At 44.7% G+C, this 18,540-nt stretch overlaps 1 protein-coding gene across 3 annotated transcripts in view; it reads right to left on the bottom strand.

The window, feature by feature from the left end:
* The window catches only part of RIC1 (RIC1 homolog, RAB6A GEF complex partner 1), a 169,581-nt gene that overhangs the window by 81,639 nt on the left and 69,402 nt on the right, over positions 1–18,540 (bottom strand). For 2 of the 3 annotated variants that reach the window (XM_073542645.1, XM_073542647.1), the window contains exons 4-6: positions 8,137–8,244; positions 7,693–7,835; positions 885–1,015 (exon numbers count right to left, since the gene is read on the bottom strand). In XM_073542645.1, the coding sequence (XP_073398746.1) occupies positions 885–1,015; positions 7,693–7,835; positions 8,137–8,244 (382 nt within the window). The remainder of the gene's footprint in view (positions 1–884; positions 1,016–7,692; positions 7,836–8,136; positions 8,245–18,540) is intronic. The other variant, XM_073542646.1, reaches the window with a different exon arrangement.

Here is an 18,540-nt window from a genome sequence, read left to right as displayed (position 1 = left end):
AGCGCCATGGAATAAATGGGGCCATAATAATAATAATAATAATTACTGAGACAAAAATTGAACTTTTTGGAAGGTCTATGTCCCATTACATCTAGCATAGAAGTAATACAGCATTTCAGAAAAGGAACATCATATAAGCAGTAAAATATGGTTGTAGTAGTGTGATGGTCTGGGGTAATTTTGCTTCTTCATGACCAGGAAGACTTGCTGGTGCTCGGGAACCCTGTAATGTTGCTGAATTACAACAATTCTGCAAAGATGAGAGGGTCAATATTCCTCCAGAGTGTTGTAAAAGACTAATTGCCAGTTATTGCAAACGCTTGATTGCAGTTGTTACTTCTAAGGGTGGCAATCACTTTTTCACACAGGGCCCTGTAGGGTTGGATTTCTTTTTTCCTTAATAATAAAGACCTTCATGTAAAAACTGTGATATATATGTGACTTTTGAAGATAATCGCTTGCAACAGAAATTCTTAGGGGCTTCATCGCAAAAGGGGTGAATATATATATGCACATGCCAATTTTTATTTATTTGATCCCATAATTTATGCCTATATTTTTCTCACTTCACTTCACCAACTTGGACTAGACTTTTCAGTGCTGATGCATCACACACAAATCAGATTACAAAAATATTTACACAGGTTGTAATGTAACAGAATAGGTAAAAAGCCAAGGGGGGTGAATACTTTCACAAGCCACTGTATATTATTGTAAGGTAGTTCATGCCAAGTGACTCTTAATGCTGAGAACAGACAAAAGAGAATATATATATTTCAAACAAAATAAGCTTGGTTTGTGGCACTGTTGAAGCTGAGCAATGGAGCAAGTCTAGCAGGCACAAATGGCGTTAATAAGCATTCTATTAAGAGATGAACGCTTACATCTGCAGTGCTTGACACTGGCGTGATGAATCCAATGCGACCATCATTAAAGACAACAGCAAACCCATCAAGAGTTACGCAATGCTCCATATCTCGAATGTGGACACCTTCAAAATCTAAGAACGAACCTGCTGGGGAGAAAATAAAACAGTCAGTCAGTCATACAAGTATATCTGAGGCCTTACACTGGTGACGGTAATGCTAATGGTGGTCCTTCCACACATATGTGCTATCTAATAAAACATTGCATATCACACATCCAGTGTGAGCATACCCCAAGGATGGAAATGTCATCTAAAACTACGAAAAATTCATTTCTAAACATCCAGAAACACATATCTACAGAAAAGAGTAGGAATACAGCCCTAGAGTAAACCTTCTACAAATTGTGACCGAAAACAAACCATAGTTGTAAGAAACAGCACAACACTGAACGAGGAGAAGACTGCTGGATCCTTTATTTGCCCACTTGCAACACTTCAAGCTCTTTGAGTACTGTATATTCTTACCACCAAAAAAATACGCAATTTTTTATGTTCAATTAGCTACAAATTTGCATCAGTTAGACATGGCTGAGGCTTTGCAAAGTCTGGAATCATACCTAATAAGTTAAAGAGGTTTTCTCAAGATCAAAGTTAATTTTAATCAAGATTTTAGTCAACATATACAGATCACAGCTTTATAGCTGCTGAAGAGCTGCACAAACAAGGACATTTTCATCTGATCAACTTTCCAGCATCACGGCTGACGCAGCGCAGAAATCACAGCACTGTTGCAGCAGTTAGGCAAATAGAAGAGCATGTCAACTTTGTTGTGACGAGGTAGGTGCCAATTCTGGTACAGACCTTAGTAACAGCCAGCGCAAGATGGCTGAAAGGTAAGTATGCCCTATTTAATATTCCACATTATTAATTCAGGCCCTACAGACGCTATACTTTAGGAGCCTGCAATTATGCTGGATCCAGCGGGCTTCAGTGCCCGATTAGCAGCTTTCTGCCTATGCACAGTGTACAATGACAGCTAGAGTTCAGTGTTGTGATAAAAAGATCTACAGATCAGAGCTACAGATCTGTAGCATGCTAAACTCAAGGAATTGGTAGATCTGTACCAAATAAAATGAAGATTTTATCAAATCTGCAGCAACTAGTAAAGTAAGTGACATCTCTCTGGAATTAGTATCTCTGCCCCTACATCATGCTGCCCTCAGATGGCATAGCAAATACCTGGTGATGAATTACATTTAACCCCTTTCCAACATGCACCGTACTATAACTGCTCTGCGGGAGGTGCGTTCCCGCAAACCGCAGTACTAGTATGGCACACCGTTCGCACAGCCTCACGCTGAGTGCCACGGCGAACGGGTGCAGGTGTCAGCTGTATGTGACAGCTGACATAGAATCATAAAATCATAGAATTGTAGAGTTGGATGGGACCTCCTGGGCCATCTGGTCCAACCCCCTGCTCAAAGCAGGATTCGCTAAATCATCCCCGTCAGATGTCTGTCCAGCCTCTGTTTGAAGACTTCCATTGAAGGAGAACTCACCACTTCTCGTGGCAGCTTGTTCCACTCATTGATCACTCTGTCAAAAAGTTTTTTCTAATATCTAATCTGTCTCCCCTCCCATTCAGTTTCATCCCATTACTTCTAGTCTTTCCTTGTGCAAATGAGAATAAAGTTGATCCTTCTACAATGTGACAGCCCTTTAGATATTTGTAGACAGCTATTAAGTCTCCTCTCAGTCTTCTCTTTTGCAAACTAAACATTCCCAAATCCTGCAACCTTTCCTCATAAGACAGGGTTTGCAGACCGGTCACCATTCTGGTCGCTCTTTTCTGAACTTGCTCCAGTTTGTTGATGTCTTTTTTAAAATGTGGTGCCCAAAACTGGACACAATATTCTAGATGAGGTCTGACCAAAGAGGAGTAGAGGGAAGTAATGACTTCACGTGATCTAGACTGTATGCTTCGGTTAATACATCCTAGAATTGCATTTGCCTTTTTTGCTGCTGCATCACACTGCTGACTCATATTTAGTCTGTGATCTATTAGTATACCCAAGTCTTTTTAACATGTGCTGTTGCTTAGCCCTATTCCTCCCATTCTGTATATGCTTTTTTCATTTTTATTGCCCAGATGTAGTACTTTGCATTTTTCCCGGTTAAAAACCATTCTGTTAAAAACCATCCCGCAGCAACGCTCACGATCGCTAGCACCAGGCATTTAACCTCTCTGATGCCGTTGTCAGTAGTGACAGCGGCATAGAGAAGCATCACCCAGGGAAGGGGCTCCCTGCGCGCTTCCATCAGAACAACGTTCTGTTGCTCTCAGCAGACGCTGGCAGGCCTCCTTCCCTGCCTGTCAGATCCTGGTCGGATACTCTGCAGTGCAGTGTCAAATCAGCGATATGACATTATATCGTGTAATTGCACTGGCCTGAAGAATAAGACTGCCTTACCAATTTTACCACGGTATTTAAAAAAAAAAAAGCAATTCCTGAATTGCTGTTTTTTGTTCATTCTGTCTCCCAAAAATCGGAATAGAAGGCAATCAAAGTGTCATGTGCCCGAAAATAGTACCAATAGATACGCAGGGCCGGATCCGCAGCCAAATCTACAACGTGTGCACATACCCTTACACCAAACGAGGAACGGTGTAAAAAATAAATAAAACCAATTCTTCACATGCTGTTGATTTTTTCATTCTGCATCCCAAAGATTGCAGTAATGCTCAGCGCACATTTATCCTGCCCTCTGTGTTGAGCGCTAACACCAGGGTTTCCCTGTAAATCTCTGAAATACGTGATTCAGACAGAACCTCTGGCGGAAGTTTCCCAATAATGAGGCAGATGGAGTCTCTGTGATCAAGCGGTGTCCATCTTTTTAGGATTGCTTAACCGTGCCGTCGGCCACAGTTTTGTGCACTTCTGAAAAGGACACCGCTAAACAGAGGCCAGACAAAGTCCAGAGTAAATCTGCTGCCTTATTATAGTGAATGGATCCATCGGGGGGGTTTCATCTGTTACGTCACTCGGAGATTTAGATGGAAACTCCCTAAGTAATTGTTCAGCGTAGAGTGCCGGATAAATGTGATCCCAAACGTAATGTAAAATGTTCCCAATAAAAGCTTCAACTCAATCCACAAAAAAAGGCAAGTCCCCACTCAGGTCCGTCATCTGTTAATGGAAATATAGAGGGTTTCCACATTACTGGTAGCACAAAGGCTCTGGAAAAGCGAAATGCTTCCCAAAAGAAATTCAGCAAATTCTCCGCTCCCAAATCCAAATGCCCCCTCCCTTCTGAGCCACAGTGTGACTAAACAACATTTAGCGCCCACATGTTTGGCATTTCTGTAGTGATGAGAGCCCGCCTAATTTACAGGTGCAAGTCTCCAGAAGCATAAGCTGGGCATAACCTAGTGGTCACTACAGCGTGCTGGTCACTACAATGGCAGTTTGTAATTTTCACTCAGCAACATCCACTGCTGCCTGTTTCTGGAAAACATCCATGGAGTCAAAATTGTCACTACATCTGTAGATAAATTCCCAAAGGGTTAGAATTTCCAAAATGTGGTCACTTGAGGGGGGATTCTGCTTTTCTAGCACTTAGGGGCTCTTTATATGGAATCCGCAAACTAGTCTAGGAAAATCTGCGCTCCAGGAGGCAAACAGCGCTCAGTCCCTCTTAAGTCACTCCGTACGGTGAAAGTTTTGTACAGCCACATATGGAGTATTTCTATATTCAGCGGAAACTGTGGGACAAATTTTGTTGCCATTTTTACCCATTTCCCAGTGTGAAAATGTAAAACTTGGGGCTAACACACAATCTTGGTGGAAAAAACGTAAAATATTTTTTCTTCACTGCCCAATGGTATAAAAGTCTGTGACACACCTGCGGTCTCAATAAAATCACTGCACCCCTAGATTAATTCATTGAGAGGTTTAATTGGTAAAATGGGGTCACTTATTGGGGGTTCTGCTGTTCTGGCACCTCAGGGGCTCTGCCAATGTAACATGTCACCCTCAAACAAGTGCAGCAAAATCTGCACTGTAATATGGCGTTTCTTCCCATCTGAGCTATGCACTGTGTCTCAAAAGTAGTTTTCAACGACATATGGGCCATCAGGAGAAATTGCAAAACAAACTTTGGGGCCCATTTTCTCCTTTTACCCTTGTGAAAATACAAAATTTGTATTTGTGGGAAAAATGTGATTTCTTTTTTTTTCACAGCTTAACGTTATAAACTTCTGTGAAGCACCTAGGGATTAAAGGTGCTCAATACACATCTAGATAAGTTCCCTAAGGGGTCTAGTATCCAAAATGGTGTCATTGTCATTCGCTGGCGAGTGCACGCTTGAACTGCATGGATGGAGAATCGCCGCAGGAGCGCGTTCAGGTAAGGCGAAAGCTTTTTTTTATTTTTATTGAAAGCGGCATGGGGGGCAGGATGGGTGACACGGGGGGCAGGATGGAGAAACGGGGCAGGAATATGGGTCAGAATGGAGACAGATGGTGAGGTCAGGTAAGGAGAAAGGTTTTTTATTTTTATTGAAAGTGGCAAGCCATAATATGTTTCGACGGCAGGATGAAGACACATGGACCATGTGTCTCCATCCTGCTCGGGGCAAAATGGCCAAAGGGTCCAGGACGGGAGACAGATGGGGCACGACGGGAGACAGATGGGGCACGACGGGAGACAGATGGGGCACGACGGGAGACAGATGGGGCACGACGGGAGACAGATGGGGCACGACGGGAGACAGATGGGGCACGACGGGAGACAGATGGGGCACGACGGGAGACAGATGGGGCACGACGGGAGACAGATGGGGCACGACGGGAGACAGATGGGGCACGACGGGAGACAGATGGGGCACGACGGGAGACAGATGGGGCACGACGGAGACAGATGGGGCACGACGGAGACAGATGGGGCACGACGGAGACAGATGGGGCACGACGGAGACAGATGGGGCAGGACGGAGACAGATGGGGCAGGACGGAGACAGATGGGGCAGGACGGAGACAGATGGGGCAGGACGGAGACAGATGGGGCAGGACGGAGACAGATGGGGCAGGACGGAGACAGATGGGGCAGGACGGAGACAGATGGGGCAGGACGGAGACAGATGGGGCAGGACGGAGACAGATGGGGCAGGACGGAGACAGATGGGGCAGGACGGAGACAGATGGGGCAGGACGGAGACAGAGGGGGCAGGACGGAGACAGAGGGGGCAGGACGGAGACAGAGGGGGCAGGACGGAGACAGAGGGGGCAGGACGGAGACAGAGGGGGCAGGACGGAGACAGAGGGGGCAGGACGGAGACAGAGGGGGCAGGACGGAGACAGAGGGGGCAGGACGGAGACAGATGGGGCAGGACGGAGACAGATGGGGCAGGACGGAGACAGATGGGGGCAGGACGGAGACAGATGGGGGCAGGACGGAGACAGATGGGGCAGGACGGAGACAGATGGGGCAGGACGGAGACAGATGGGGCAGGACGGAGACAGATGGGGCAGGACGGAGACAGATGGGGCAGGACGGAGACAGATGGGGCAGGACGGAGACAGATGGGGCAGGACGGAGACAGATGGGGCAGGACGGAGACAGATGGGGCAGGACGGAGACAGATGGGGCAGGACGGAGACAGATGGGGCAGGACGGAGACAGATGGGGCAGGACGGAGACAGATGGGGCAGGACGGAGACAGATGGGGCAGGACGGAGACAGATGGGGCAGGACGGAGACAGATGGGGCAGGACGGAGACAGATGGGGCAGGACGGAGACAGATGGGGCAGGACGGAGACAGATGGGGCAGGACGGAGACAGATGGGGCAGGACGGAGACAGATGGGGCAGGACGGAGACAGATGGGGCAGGACGGAGACAGATGGGGCAGGACGGAGACAGATGGGGCAGGACGGAGACAGATGGGGCAGGACGGAGACAGATGGGGCAGGACGGAGACAGATGGGGCAGGACGGAGACAGATGGGGCAGGACGGAGACAGATGGGGCAGGACGGAGACAGATGGGGCAGGACGGAGACAGATGGGGCAGGACGGAGACAGATGGGGCAGGATTTATTTATTAACTATTTTGTGTGATATGACTCTCTGATTTACAAGCATAAAAAATAAAAGTTTAAAATTGTGAAATTTTCAAAATTTTCGCCAAATTTCTGATTTTTTTTAAACAAACAAACACAAGCCATATCAAAGAAATTTTACCACTAACAAAGTACAATATGTCATGAGAAAACAATCTCAGAATCATTAGGATCCGTTGAAGCGTTCTAGAGTTAAAGTGACAGTGGTCAGAATTGTAAAAATTGGCCTGGTCAGGAGGGTGAAAACAGGCTTCGGGGTGAAGGGGTTAAAGAACTTGAGACAACCACTATAAGTCACAATATGTTAGAAGTACAATATTTTGGGAAATCATCATTCATTTCTTTAATAATCTTAGATGTATCGTTTCTCCTTGCACAGATTGACACGCTAAGCATGCTGAGATGAGGAGACTTAAAGCCACAATGCTCCTCTGGGAAATATGCAAATTGTCTCTTCAGAGAGGAAGAGGACTAGAACTCTAGTGCCACCTATTGGAAGTAGCAATCCTAGAAGTCAATGTCGACCCTTTAATGAGCCTTGGTTTGGCCTTTATCAGAAGTCATGTGACAAGGCTCGCTAAAGGGTCGACATTGACTTTTAGGATTGCTACTTCTAATAGGTGGCACTAGAGGTCTAGTCCTCTTCCTATCTGAAGAGACAATTTGCATTTTAATAATCTTAAAAACTTGTAAGGTCACAGTACCTCTAGAGGGCTGCAAGTCAACTGAAAAAGGAATGGTGGCCAAGTTGATAGCTTTTCTTCCATTTGTTATGCCTTCCCAGTGAATGAGGTGAAGCAAGCAATCCTCTGTGGCCACAAGAAGGTCATCCATCATGGACTGAATGCTAGAAAAAAAAAAGACCATGCATTAAAGTAGTTGTCCACTACTTTTATATTGATGTCCAATCCTTTAGCTAGGTTATTAATAATATGAGATTGATGGGGTGCGACAGTGACTGGATGTGAACAGCTCAGTACAAGGTTTTGCAGCTGTGGCCAGGCCAGGCTTCACCATCGTAGTGGACAATAAAGTGTGTTGCTCCGCTTAGTACACGGTTCCCATCCGGCTGTTGGAGGTGATAACAGCTAGTGTCGGTGAGGGTGCCGATGAAATGTGTATTGCATTTCCAAGCCCTGTATACAAACCTTGTTATTGGAGCCTGTAAATCCAGAACCTTCTTCGTCTCTAAATTTAATGCTGGAGCACATTGTTCCTCCTTGTAATGAGGTATCGTCTTCACATGAGAGCTTCCTCTGTGGACAAAAAAACATGAAAATAAAAATTCAGCTATGTAATCTTATAATTAACATGTTCTAGAGGAGACAAAGCTTTCCGACATTACATCAGGCAAAAGCTCTGACTTACAATTACTTAAAGAGCGCCATTCAAGCGGGGGGGGGGGGTTATTTTTTAATTGCACTGCTGGAGTGGTTCTTTAAATGTAATTCCCCAGCCCCGTTGTCATACTCACCTGCCACCATCTTCATCCTTTTGCAGTGTTGCTCCTGTCTGTCTCTGGCGAAAAGTGACCTACCAGCAGCTCCAGTGTTTCATGAAGTGGCGCAGAGGTCACTTTTCAATACATCTCTATGGCCCCGTTCTGGCCTTCATAGACTTGCATTGAGCTCTTGTGATGTAACTTTTGACTTCTGGACAGTCAGAAGTTATGCGACAAGATGGCGTCGTGGGCCCGGAATGGTGTTGACAAAAGGTGAAGCTGCCGAAGGAGAGTATAAGAAAGGGGGCAGGGGGTTACATTTAAAGGGAACCTGTCACGAGGATTGTGAACAGCAGCCTACACACAGTGTCAGGTTTGGCACCGTTATACTGAATAAAATGATACCTTGGTTGATGAAATCCGTCTTGTGGCTGTTTCTTAATCTTTATTTTCAGTTTTGTGTTAATGAGGCGGGGCTGGGGTATGTGGTGCTCTGATTAGGTATTCATAATGCAGACTGCTAACACAAAAAAAGTCATTTTGAAAATGGCATCCGGGGCACCTGTGCAGTAGCAGCTATCTGTTTGTATAGAGATCCAATAGCCATCTTGCTGGAGAAGAAAAAAAAAAAAAATGTCCTGCTGCAAGGTGGCGCCGGCAAGAAAAAAAAGTCCTCCTCCAAGATGGCGCCGCCCACGCCTGAGCAGTAGCAGGTCTCGGTGATCACCAACAGCTGCTATTGCGCATGCGTGAGCGGCGCCATCTTGGAGGAGGACTTTTTTTGTTCTCCAGCAAGATGGCGCCGCCAGCGCAACCGCAGCTATAAGATCTCTATACAAACCGATAGCTGCTACTGCGCAGGCAGCCAGGGTGCCATTTTCAAAATGACTGTTTTTGTGTTAGCAGTCTGCACTATGAATACCTAATCAGAGCACCACATACCCCAGCCCTACCTTAGTACATGGGCATATCATAAACACAAAACTGAAAATAAATATTAAGAAACAGCCACAAGACGAATTTCATCAACCAAGGTATCAATGTAATCAGTATAGTGGCGCCGACCTGACACTGTGTGTAGGTTACTATGCACAACCCTGCAGACAGGTGCCCTTTAAAGGGCCACTCCAGAACTGAAAAAAAAATAAATTACATTTTCTAGGAGACTTCATATAAATTTATTTCAACCTTCAAGATCTATGCTTGCGGCCGGTCTTTAGGATCCTTCATTCTTTACTTCCAGACGACAAGAACCCTAGTCATATGGTGATCTTGTAGGTGCTCGGTTCCTTATATGCCACATAACTATAGTTGGTCATCTGGCCACCCCGTGAGCCAGACAGAGTTCTATCCAATAATGTAATGAAGGACCTTATTAAATGACAGCAAGGGGAGAACTTGACAACTATGATAAAAAAGCTCCGTAAAGGATAATGCAAAAAACTGTACAACCTGCCATTATATAGAGAATAAGACCAGGTGAACAATTACGTTGCTCTTTTTGGAAATATGACGTATAAGTCAGCATGTGAAGAAAAAAAAAAAACTACCGTAATCTCCTAAGAGTCAGATCTGAAAAGCTTTAATGGAAAACAAACGCACACAATACAGAAGCAAAGGCAAAATATTCTTCCAATAGCATCACTTCTAAATTGTAATTATAGAGAAAGAAGAGGAGTGATATTAAGAAACCCATACAATGCCTGACTGATGCCCTGACAGTACAAAAGCCCAATAACAAGAACATGTTTTGCAGAAAAATCAGCTGTTTGCTATACATACATTAGGTTCCGGTATTTTACAGTGTACTGTTTAACCACCTAGGTCATGTTCAGACGTGGCAGATTTGTTGTAGAAATGTATGATTGCGAAGTGGAAACACAGCCATTTTGGGCCTCAGACAAGATCCCTTCCCCCACCACCACCAATTTCATCATTTCACATCATATACATAAAAAATGAGCAGTATAGAGCTTTGTTTCATTATGGAGGAAGCCGTCCTTTCAGTTCATTGTTTAGTTGACAAAGGATTCTATATAGCAAATGCTCAACTGTGAGAACTTCTAGGTCTGTGCCAGCTTTAAGATTCTGGATATAAATGACAATGGTGCCATTCAATGTCAGCAAGCTGAAATTTAGTCTGGGAGAAACATGTTAGATAAATATTAGGGTTAGGGTCCCATCAAAGAAAGGTACGCCTCGTCGGGGCTGGTGGGCTCTCATAGAGTAGCCAATTTGTGTGTTTAGTACATTCATTTTTATAGGTGTACTCTATATAGCAGTAATACAGTCCAAAGTTCATACATTCAAAGTTTGCATACATCTAAGCACTTTAAACCAGCCGCCTAATATTATGTAGGTTCAAAAGATCTATGAAGGTGTCCTACTACTTAGATGCTTATACGTTCAATAACACAGGCAGAGTTTCCCTATACTATCTAAATTATAACCATGAGAAGTGGTCAGCAATCCTGCCTGGAACGTCACACATTTCCCTAAGACTAGTTCTCAATCTGAATTGCTGTGACCTTTAAACAACAAATCCGTGTTGCCAGCAGAGGCAGGGAGGAATGTTCGCCCCGGCACTGCCACATCAGCAGCCGCTGCGCTCCAGCTCCACTGATCTGCACCAACAGCACAGAGCGTGGACTAATAACATTGTTATAGGAAAGACTGACGGTCAGGCAAATAGGAAAATCACTCCACCTGTCACCATATGTCCAGCTCAGCCTAATGACCACTTGTGGAACTTGCTAGTTACTTGTATGGAAGGCACGCAAAAAGGAAGTACTAGAAAACAAGTAGAAATATACTTTTGGAGCTTGTATTTTGTACCTTAGCACACCAAACACATCTGTGCAGTATCCTATGTACATAAACCATAAAGCAGGTATTAATAGGCGATATATTACATATACTGTCTCTGTGCAGACCATGCATACAGTGCTGAAAGCCACCACTGACAACATCCAACTATTCAGCCTTCTTTCCCCATATCGGTCATGGAAAGTTGGAGCAGTACGGAGATCCCATACATGTAACATCAGGAGTGTACCACCAGCAGCCCACCGTGTCATTTTGGGGGGCCCCCAACCTTCTGCATAATCACATGTGCACACTTTAAATACTTGCTCTAGACTTTTTTCATCAAAGACGTGCGTCTTGGCAGGAAAACCTGCCATTATATAGAGAATAAGACCAGGTGAACAACACAATTGCGTTGCTCTTTTTGGAAATATGACGTAAACTGGCACTTCGTATAAAGTCAGTGTGTGAAGAAAAAGAAAACCCACCGTAATCTCCTAAGAGATTTTTGATGCAATTTTTTTGTTATTCATCTGAATGGGTGGGAAACACCGTTAAACTGCTGAAAGAATTGACAGATTGCAAATTTAAAACTGCAAGGAAAAAAATAGCAACATGGGCATGAAATTTCAGAAATCGCATTCAGCTGTTAAAAAGAAGCTGAGCTGTGATTGGTTGCTATGAGCAACAGTTTTCTCACTCCACAACAACACCTCTTCAGACAGTGACTGGGTGGGAGAAAGCTAGCATCCCCGGGAACATAAGCTCCCAGCCATTGTCTGCCCCCCAGAAAGGAGCAGAGAGCACATGACAGAAATGAATCACCCCTGCCCATATCCCCAACACACATCCTTCATCCCATAGGCACATCTTCCCTCTTAAAGGGATCCCCGGTATGGAAGACAGGGCAAATCCATCCAGTGCTTTGGTTTGACACCAGGCTTCTCTTAAAGGGATCCCTGGTATGGAATTAGGACCGTTCCACTCAGTGCTCTGGTTCTGACCCCAGGGTCTCTTAAAGGGATCATTGGTATGGAAGTTAGGGCAAATCCCTGAGCAATCAGATTCTGACCCCAGGCCTCTCTTAAAGAGATAATTGGTATGGAAGTCAGGGCAAATCCATCCAACGCTTTGGTTTTGACCCCAGGCCTCTCTTAAAGGGATCCCCGATATGGAAGGTAGGACCGTTCCATTCAGCGCTATGGTTCTGAACCCAGGGTCTCTTAAAGGGATCATTGGTATGGAAGTTAGTGTAATTCTACTCAGCATTCTGGTTCTGACCCCTGACCCCTCAAAGGGATCCCCGGTCTGGAAGTGAGGGCAAATCCACTGTGGTACAGTAAAGGGTGTTTTACTGGATGGGAGATACATTTCTCCCAGCAGATTAATGTTTGGCCGGGTTTTACCCTAAAGACAGGACCTGCGATGATGTCATGGTCACGTGATCAGCCCATGTGATGTCTACCTCACCGGTGGGAGGGGTTATGGGCTATGTAATGGAGGTTGGTATTTGGCACATGGTGAGTGTGTGTCTGGAAGTTACAGGAACTTGGCTGGACTTAGCCTGAACTTGTATACAGGATCCCCGTGCTGCAGGACTATAGCAGCAAGATTCTCACCAACCCTGGCAATGGCACCTGGCGGATGCCGCAGGACCTGGCAGCCGCTTAGTTAAGCCCATCCCGTGCAAGAGGTGAGTCTGGGACCGGTGGCTCTCCAAGCTGGAGGACATTTATGTTTTTCCCTTATTTTCTGTTAACCTGCTGCTTGCAAAGTGACATTAAACCACTGAAAATAGACTTTAAGCCTGTGTGTTGCCTCGTTACTGCAGCCCTGCCATTACCTACCAGAGCGAATCCTTACACCACTCTGTGCTCTGATTCTGACCCCAGGCCCTTTTTAGAGGGATCCCTGGTATGGAAGTGAGGGAAAATCCACTCAGCGCTCTGGTTCTGAAGCCAGGCCTCTCTTAAAGGGATCCCCAGAATGGAAGTTAGGGCCATTCCACTCAGCGCTCTGGTTCTGACCCCAGGCTGACAGGATGATGTGGGATATTAGCAGTAGTTGTCTGGTGGCTATGGCTGACGGGATGATGTGGGATATTAGGGGTAGTTGTCTGGTGGCTATGGCTGACGGGATGATGTGGGATATTAGTGGTAGTAGTCCGGTGGCTTTGACGGGATGATGTGGGATATTAGTAGTCCGGTGGCTCTAGCTGACGGGATGATGTGGGATATTAGGGGTAGTAGTCCGGTAGCTCTGGCTGATGGGACTGTGTGGTATATAATTTGTTATAACTAACCGTAGTTAGTTACTATGCCCGGGCAGCGCCGGGCTCTTCAGCTACTTAATCATAAACAAGATGAGAGTTGATGATCTTAAAATTCTATAGAGCAATGTAAGACTGTAGCACATGGATCTTGGATTTAAATGCCACCAAGGACAACATCTGCAAGGAGTTTGTATGTTTTCCTTGTGTTTGCGTGGGTTTCCTCCGGGTTCTCCGATTTTCTTGCACACTCCAAAGACATACTGATCGGGAATCTAGATTATGAGTCCCCAATGGAGACAGTGGTGATGATGTATATAAAGCACTCTGAAAATAAAAATGGTGCTATACAAGCGAGTAAAATAAATAAATACATTCCAATGTTCTGTAGACAAACTAAGACATTTTGTTACTACACGAACATTAGTACTTTATGTATTTTTCAAGAAACGGTTTCTAATTTGCTAGCGCTAAAGCAATGGTCGGAGGTCTAGACAGAATACAGTTCCTGAGAAAAGACTATAAATCTCTTCAAACTATTGCATTTCAACACATTCAAGTTTCCAACACTGGAGTAATATAAATAGCAAAATAACTATAAAAGAAGAATGGATTTGGATTTGGAGAATTAAAAATAATTAAGTATAGGCTAAAAAAAAAATCCTCAAAATGAACATTTTTTATGCAAACAAACAAATCAAAAAGTGGTTGGCCCATTAAGATCTCATGAATTAATAATGGAAAAACCCTCCACAACAATCTGCTGTCGTTGCAGGCTATGGAAGGCTACAAACATCAATCCAAAATGACAAACACAAACTAAAGCAAAAATATATAAATTGTAACAAAGGATGTATGTATGTATGTATATATATATATATATATATATATATATATATAAAGCTCAAAGTGTGTATCTATGTATGTGTGCATCTATGTGTGTGTGTGTGTGTGTGTGTGTGTATCTATGTGTGTGTGTGTGTGTGTCCGTGATAGGCATCCGCACCGTCGCAGCTACAGCCAAAAAATTTGGCACAGTCGCGCGTTCCAATTCACCAAACAAATTTCCCCCCCATCTACATACTGGGGAAAAAGTGTGTGTGTGTCAAGCCCCACCCCTCATTATGATCTCATAATGCCCCTATTTGCATACTGGGGAAACAGTGTGTGCGTATCAAGCCGCGCCCCTCATTATGATATCACAATGGTTGCCATGGCGACGCTGATGTCATCATAGGTTGCAAGCCCTGCCGCCGCTCATTATGATGTCATAATGATTGACTATGGGATGGATGATGTGTGATGGGTATATGGGCACTGGACTATGGGATGGCGGATATGTATAACGGGTATATGGGCACGGGACTATGAGATGGCGGATAGGTATGATGGGTATATGGGAACGGGACTATGGGATGGAGGATATGTATATGGGCACGGGACTATGGGATGGAGGATGTGTGATGGGTATATGGGCACGGGACTATGGGATGGCGGATATGTATAACGGGTATATGGGCACGGGACTATGAGATGGCGGATAGGTATGATGGGTATATGGGCACGGGACTATGGGATGGAGGATATGTATGATGGGTATATGGGCATGGGACTATGAGATGAAGAATGTGTGATGGAGGAGGTCGCACAGATAAAATAGAGAACAAGCTGGTAGACCTAATTAAATCACATAACGACTTATTAGATGCGCATGAGTCTCTACAAGCTACATTAGAGAAAGTGCAGACCAAAACTCTGGATTTGGAAGACAGATCGCGACTAAACAATATCCGCATCAGGGGGATAGATGAAGCAATCCAACCTAAAGACCTTCGATCCTTCCTTCAAGATTTTATTAAAGCCGCTAAGCCAGAAGTTGAGAGAAAGGATATGATCATAGACCGCATTCATCGTGTCCCTAAACCTCCTTCCATTAATTCGAACCTCCCACGAGACGTACTCGCCCGAATTCATTTCTACGAACTCAAAGATGACTTTTTATTTCGCCTTCGGGGGAATCCCTCTCTGCCACAAAATTTTGCTCACCTGAAGGTCTATGCAGACCTCTCTCCGGGAACCCTAGCTTTGAGAAGGGAATTTCAACCCTTCACATCTACTCTCCGTGATCAGCAAATCCAATACGTTTGGGGATTTCCCACCAAGCTAATTGTTCGCAAAGACAACACCTCTCATGTCTGTCTCATCCCAGCACAAGCGGAGAAGCTCCTCATCCAGTGGGGTCTGCATCTGCCAAAAAATGCACCGACACATCTGTCTCATCCTTCAGCCGTCCAAGGTCGCCATATCGATCCGGAATGGTCGACAGCCTGAAGATCTACATGGACTCTATGTGGGTTCGGTTTCTCGCATTCTTTTCTACCCTTTTCTTCCACGATTCTTCTCTCTATACTAATTCTACCTTTCACCTTCTTTTGCTGTACCCTTCTTCTACTATTCTATGCTTTTCTGACTGTCTCCTATCTTTGAGCCGGCGGAAATTTCGCCTGTGAGTGATCATTATTCGCTCTTTTCCGGTGTGACGTACTCACCTGAAGTTCTATTTGTCAAGAGAAATATTTGTTTTGGTTTATCTTTTGAATAATTAGTTCTCCCCTTTCCTCCCTCCTCAGACCCTACTTCTTACCCCACCTTTCCCCGAATACATTGCTACCTAATTAGTCAACTCTCTAATTAAGGTCTTTACATTTGGGGTTTATATTAATCTCTTGGTATCTCTTTTGAGTCATCATGAGCGTCTCTATTTTCTCTATTAATGTTAATGGGCTTAACTCACCTTGTAAACGCGCCTTGACGTGGCGCCAACTTATCAAATCTAATAGTGATGTAGTATGCATACAGGAGACGCATCTTTTACTAAAAGACAATTACAGAATGCACTCTGGGAATTACCCACATCAGTTCTTTGCTAATGGCCCCTCAAAAAAGGCCGGAGTAGGCATCTTCATTAAAAATACTGTGGCCTTTCTGCTGGGTGACATCCTCCGGGACCCGGAGGGGCGCTACATCATTCTAAATTGTTCAATCAACAACAGACCCTACACATTGGCCTCGGTGTATGTTCCCAACAGGGGTCAATCCAGATTCGTTCGGAAATTTCTGAATATTCTGCATTCGGTGGCCAGGGGCTCTAAATTAATCTGTGGTGATTTTAACGCCCCCATGCAGAAGCATCTGGATTGTTCAAACACCTCCATTTCCAGGGGCGAATTGGCCTCCCTAATCTCTGAAAATAATTACCATGACATTTGGAGATATTTACATTGCGGAGAAAGGGACTATACCTACTTTTCACCACGATTTCACACTTACAGCAGAATAGATTATATCTTAGTAGATAATTCCCTACTACCTCGTTGCATGGGTGCCACAATTGGGAACATATCTTGGTCTGATCATGCTCCGACCACTCTACAACTGGCAGATGCTGAAGCCATCAGACCCCCCGCATAATGGAGGCTTAACGAATACCTGCTCACCAACCCCAATTATGCAGCCACTGTGACAGAACAACTTTCTGAATTTTTTCAAATTAACGACACTGGGGATGTCTCTGATGATACTCTATGGTTTTCACACAAGGCGGTCATTAGGGGGACATTTATCAAACTTGCTTCCCTGGCTAAAAAATTATATACAGCAGCTTTGCAATCGGCCACTCTGGAAATTCAAACTCTTGAAGCCTTACATAAGAGCACCCCGACCCCTTCCCTGTTAATCAAACTAACTAAGGCCAGATGTCAACTCCGCTCACTGCTACTTCAAAAAACTGAACACGCGTTGAAAAAACTGGGGGCGAAGTTTTACGGCATGGGTGATAGAGCCGGGGCACTATTGGCGCGGAGAGTCAAAAAGAAAGAGGGTCAGGCCAAGATCTCTCATCTCATTAAACCTGACAATTCCCTTATCCGTAACCCAATAGACATTGCGGATGAATTCAAACAATTCTATGAGTCTCTTTACAATTTATGCGACAACCCTGAGGAACCCCAGCCTTCTCCCCACTCCATTAGGGCTTTCCTTGACAAAATATCTCTCCCCTCTCTTTCTGCATCACAACTAACCTTTCTAAATAGTCCCCTCACTCAGGAAGAAATCACACGAGCCATACTCTCCTCTAAAAAACACTCCACCCCGGGTCCAGATGGACTCCCATTTCAATATTATACCCAATTCCATACAATCCTCACCCCGTACCTTTACAGACTTTTTTCATTCTGGCAGTCCAGGGGCGAGGTTAAACAAGAAGGATTAGAAGCCATCATTGCCACCCTGCCCAAACCCGGGAAATCACCAACCTCCCCAAACAATTTTCGCCCCATCGCATTACTAAATTGTGACATAAAATTATATGCCAAAGTGTGGGCGACCAGACTAATGGAGGTACTCCCCTCCATAGTTGGGGCTGATCAAGTGGGCTTTGTACCTGGAAGGCAAGCCAGGGATGGCACGAGACGAATAATAAATTTACTCAACATTCTAGAACGGGGAAAAATCCCCAGTGCGCTGTTGTCCCTGGACGCTGAAAAAGCGTTTGACGGGGTGCACTGGGGATATATAGACGGAACCCTCTCCAAATTCGGATTCACTGGTCCAATTAAAAATGCCATCATGGCTTTATACTCATCCCCGTCAGCTGCAGTACGAGCATCTGGCTTTGTATCTCAAAAATTCAACATAACCAATGGTGTGCGCCAGGGCTGCCCCCTATCTCCTATAATTTTTGCCATTGCAATGGAGCCTTTGGCTACTTTGGTAAAAAATAATCCATGCATCCACGGAGTTCAAGTTGGCCCCTTGGAGCATAAAATTGGGCTGTATGCAGATGACATTATCTTCTCATGCACACAAATAGACTCTTCAATTCCAGAAATTATAAGTTTATTATCAGATTTCTCTGCTGTCTCCTATTATAAATTGAACCTCTCCAAATCTACAATTTTCCCCCTATATATTCCCAAAATCTCCCAAGAACATCTGAAAAAATTGTATCTTTTTACGTGGTCCCTAGATGGCTTC

This window comes from Dendrobates tinctorius, unplaced genomic scaffold (assembly GCF_039654945.1).
Source record: "Dendrobates tinctorius isolate UK_male_01 unplaced genomic scaffold, ASM3965494v1 ptg000128l, whole genome shotgun sequence".
In the NCBI taxonomy this organism is placed as follows: Eukaryota; Metazoa; Chordata; class Amphibia; order Anura; family Dendrobatidae; genus Dendrobates; species Dendrobates tinctorius.
Note: the sequence above shows the minus strand (reverse complement) of the source record. Positions and strands in the feature narration are given on the sequence as shown.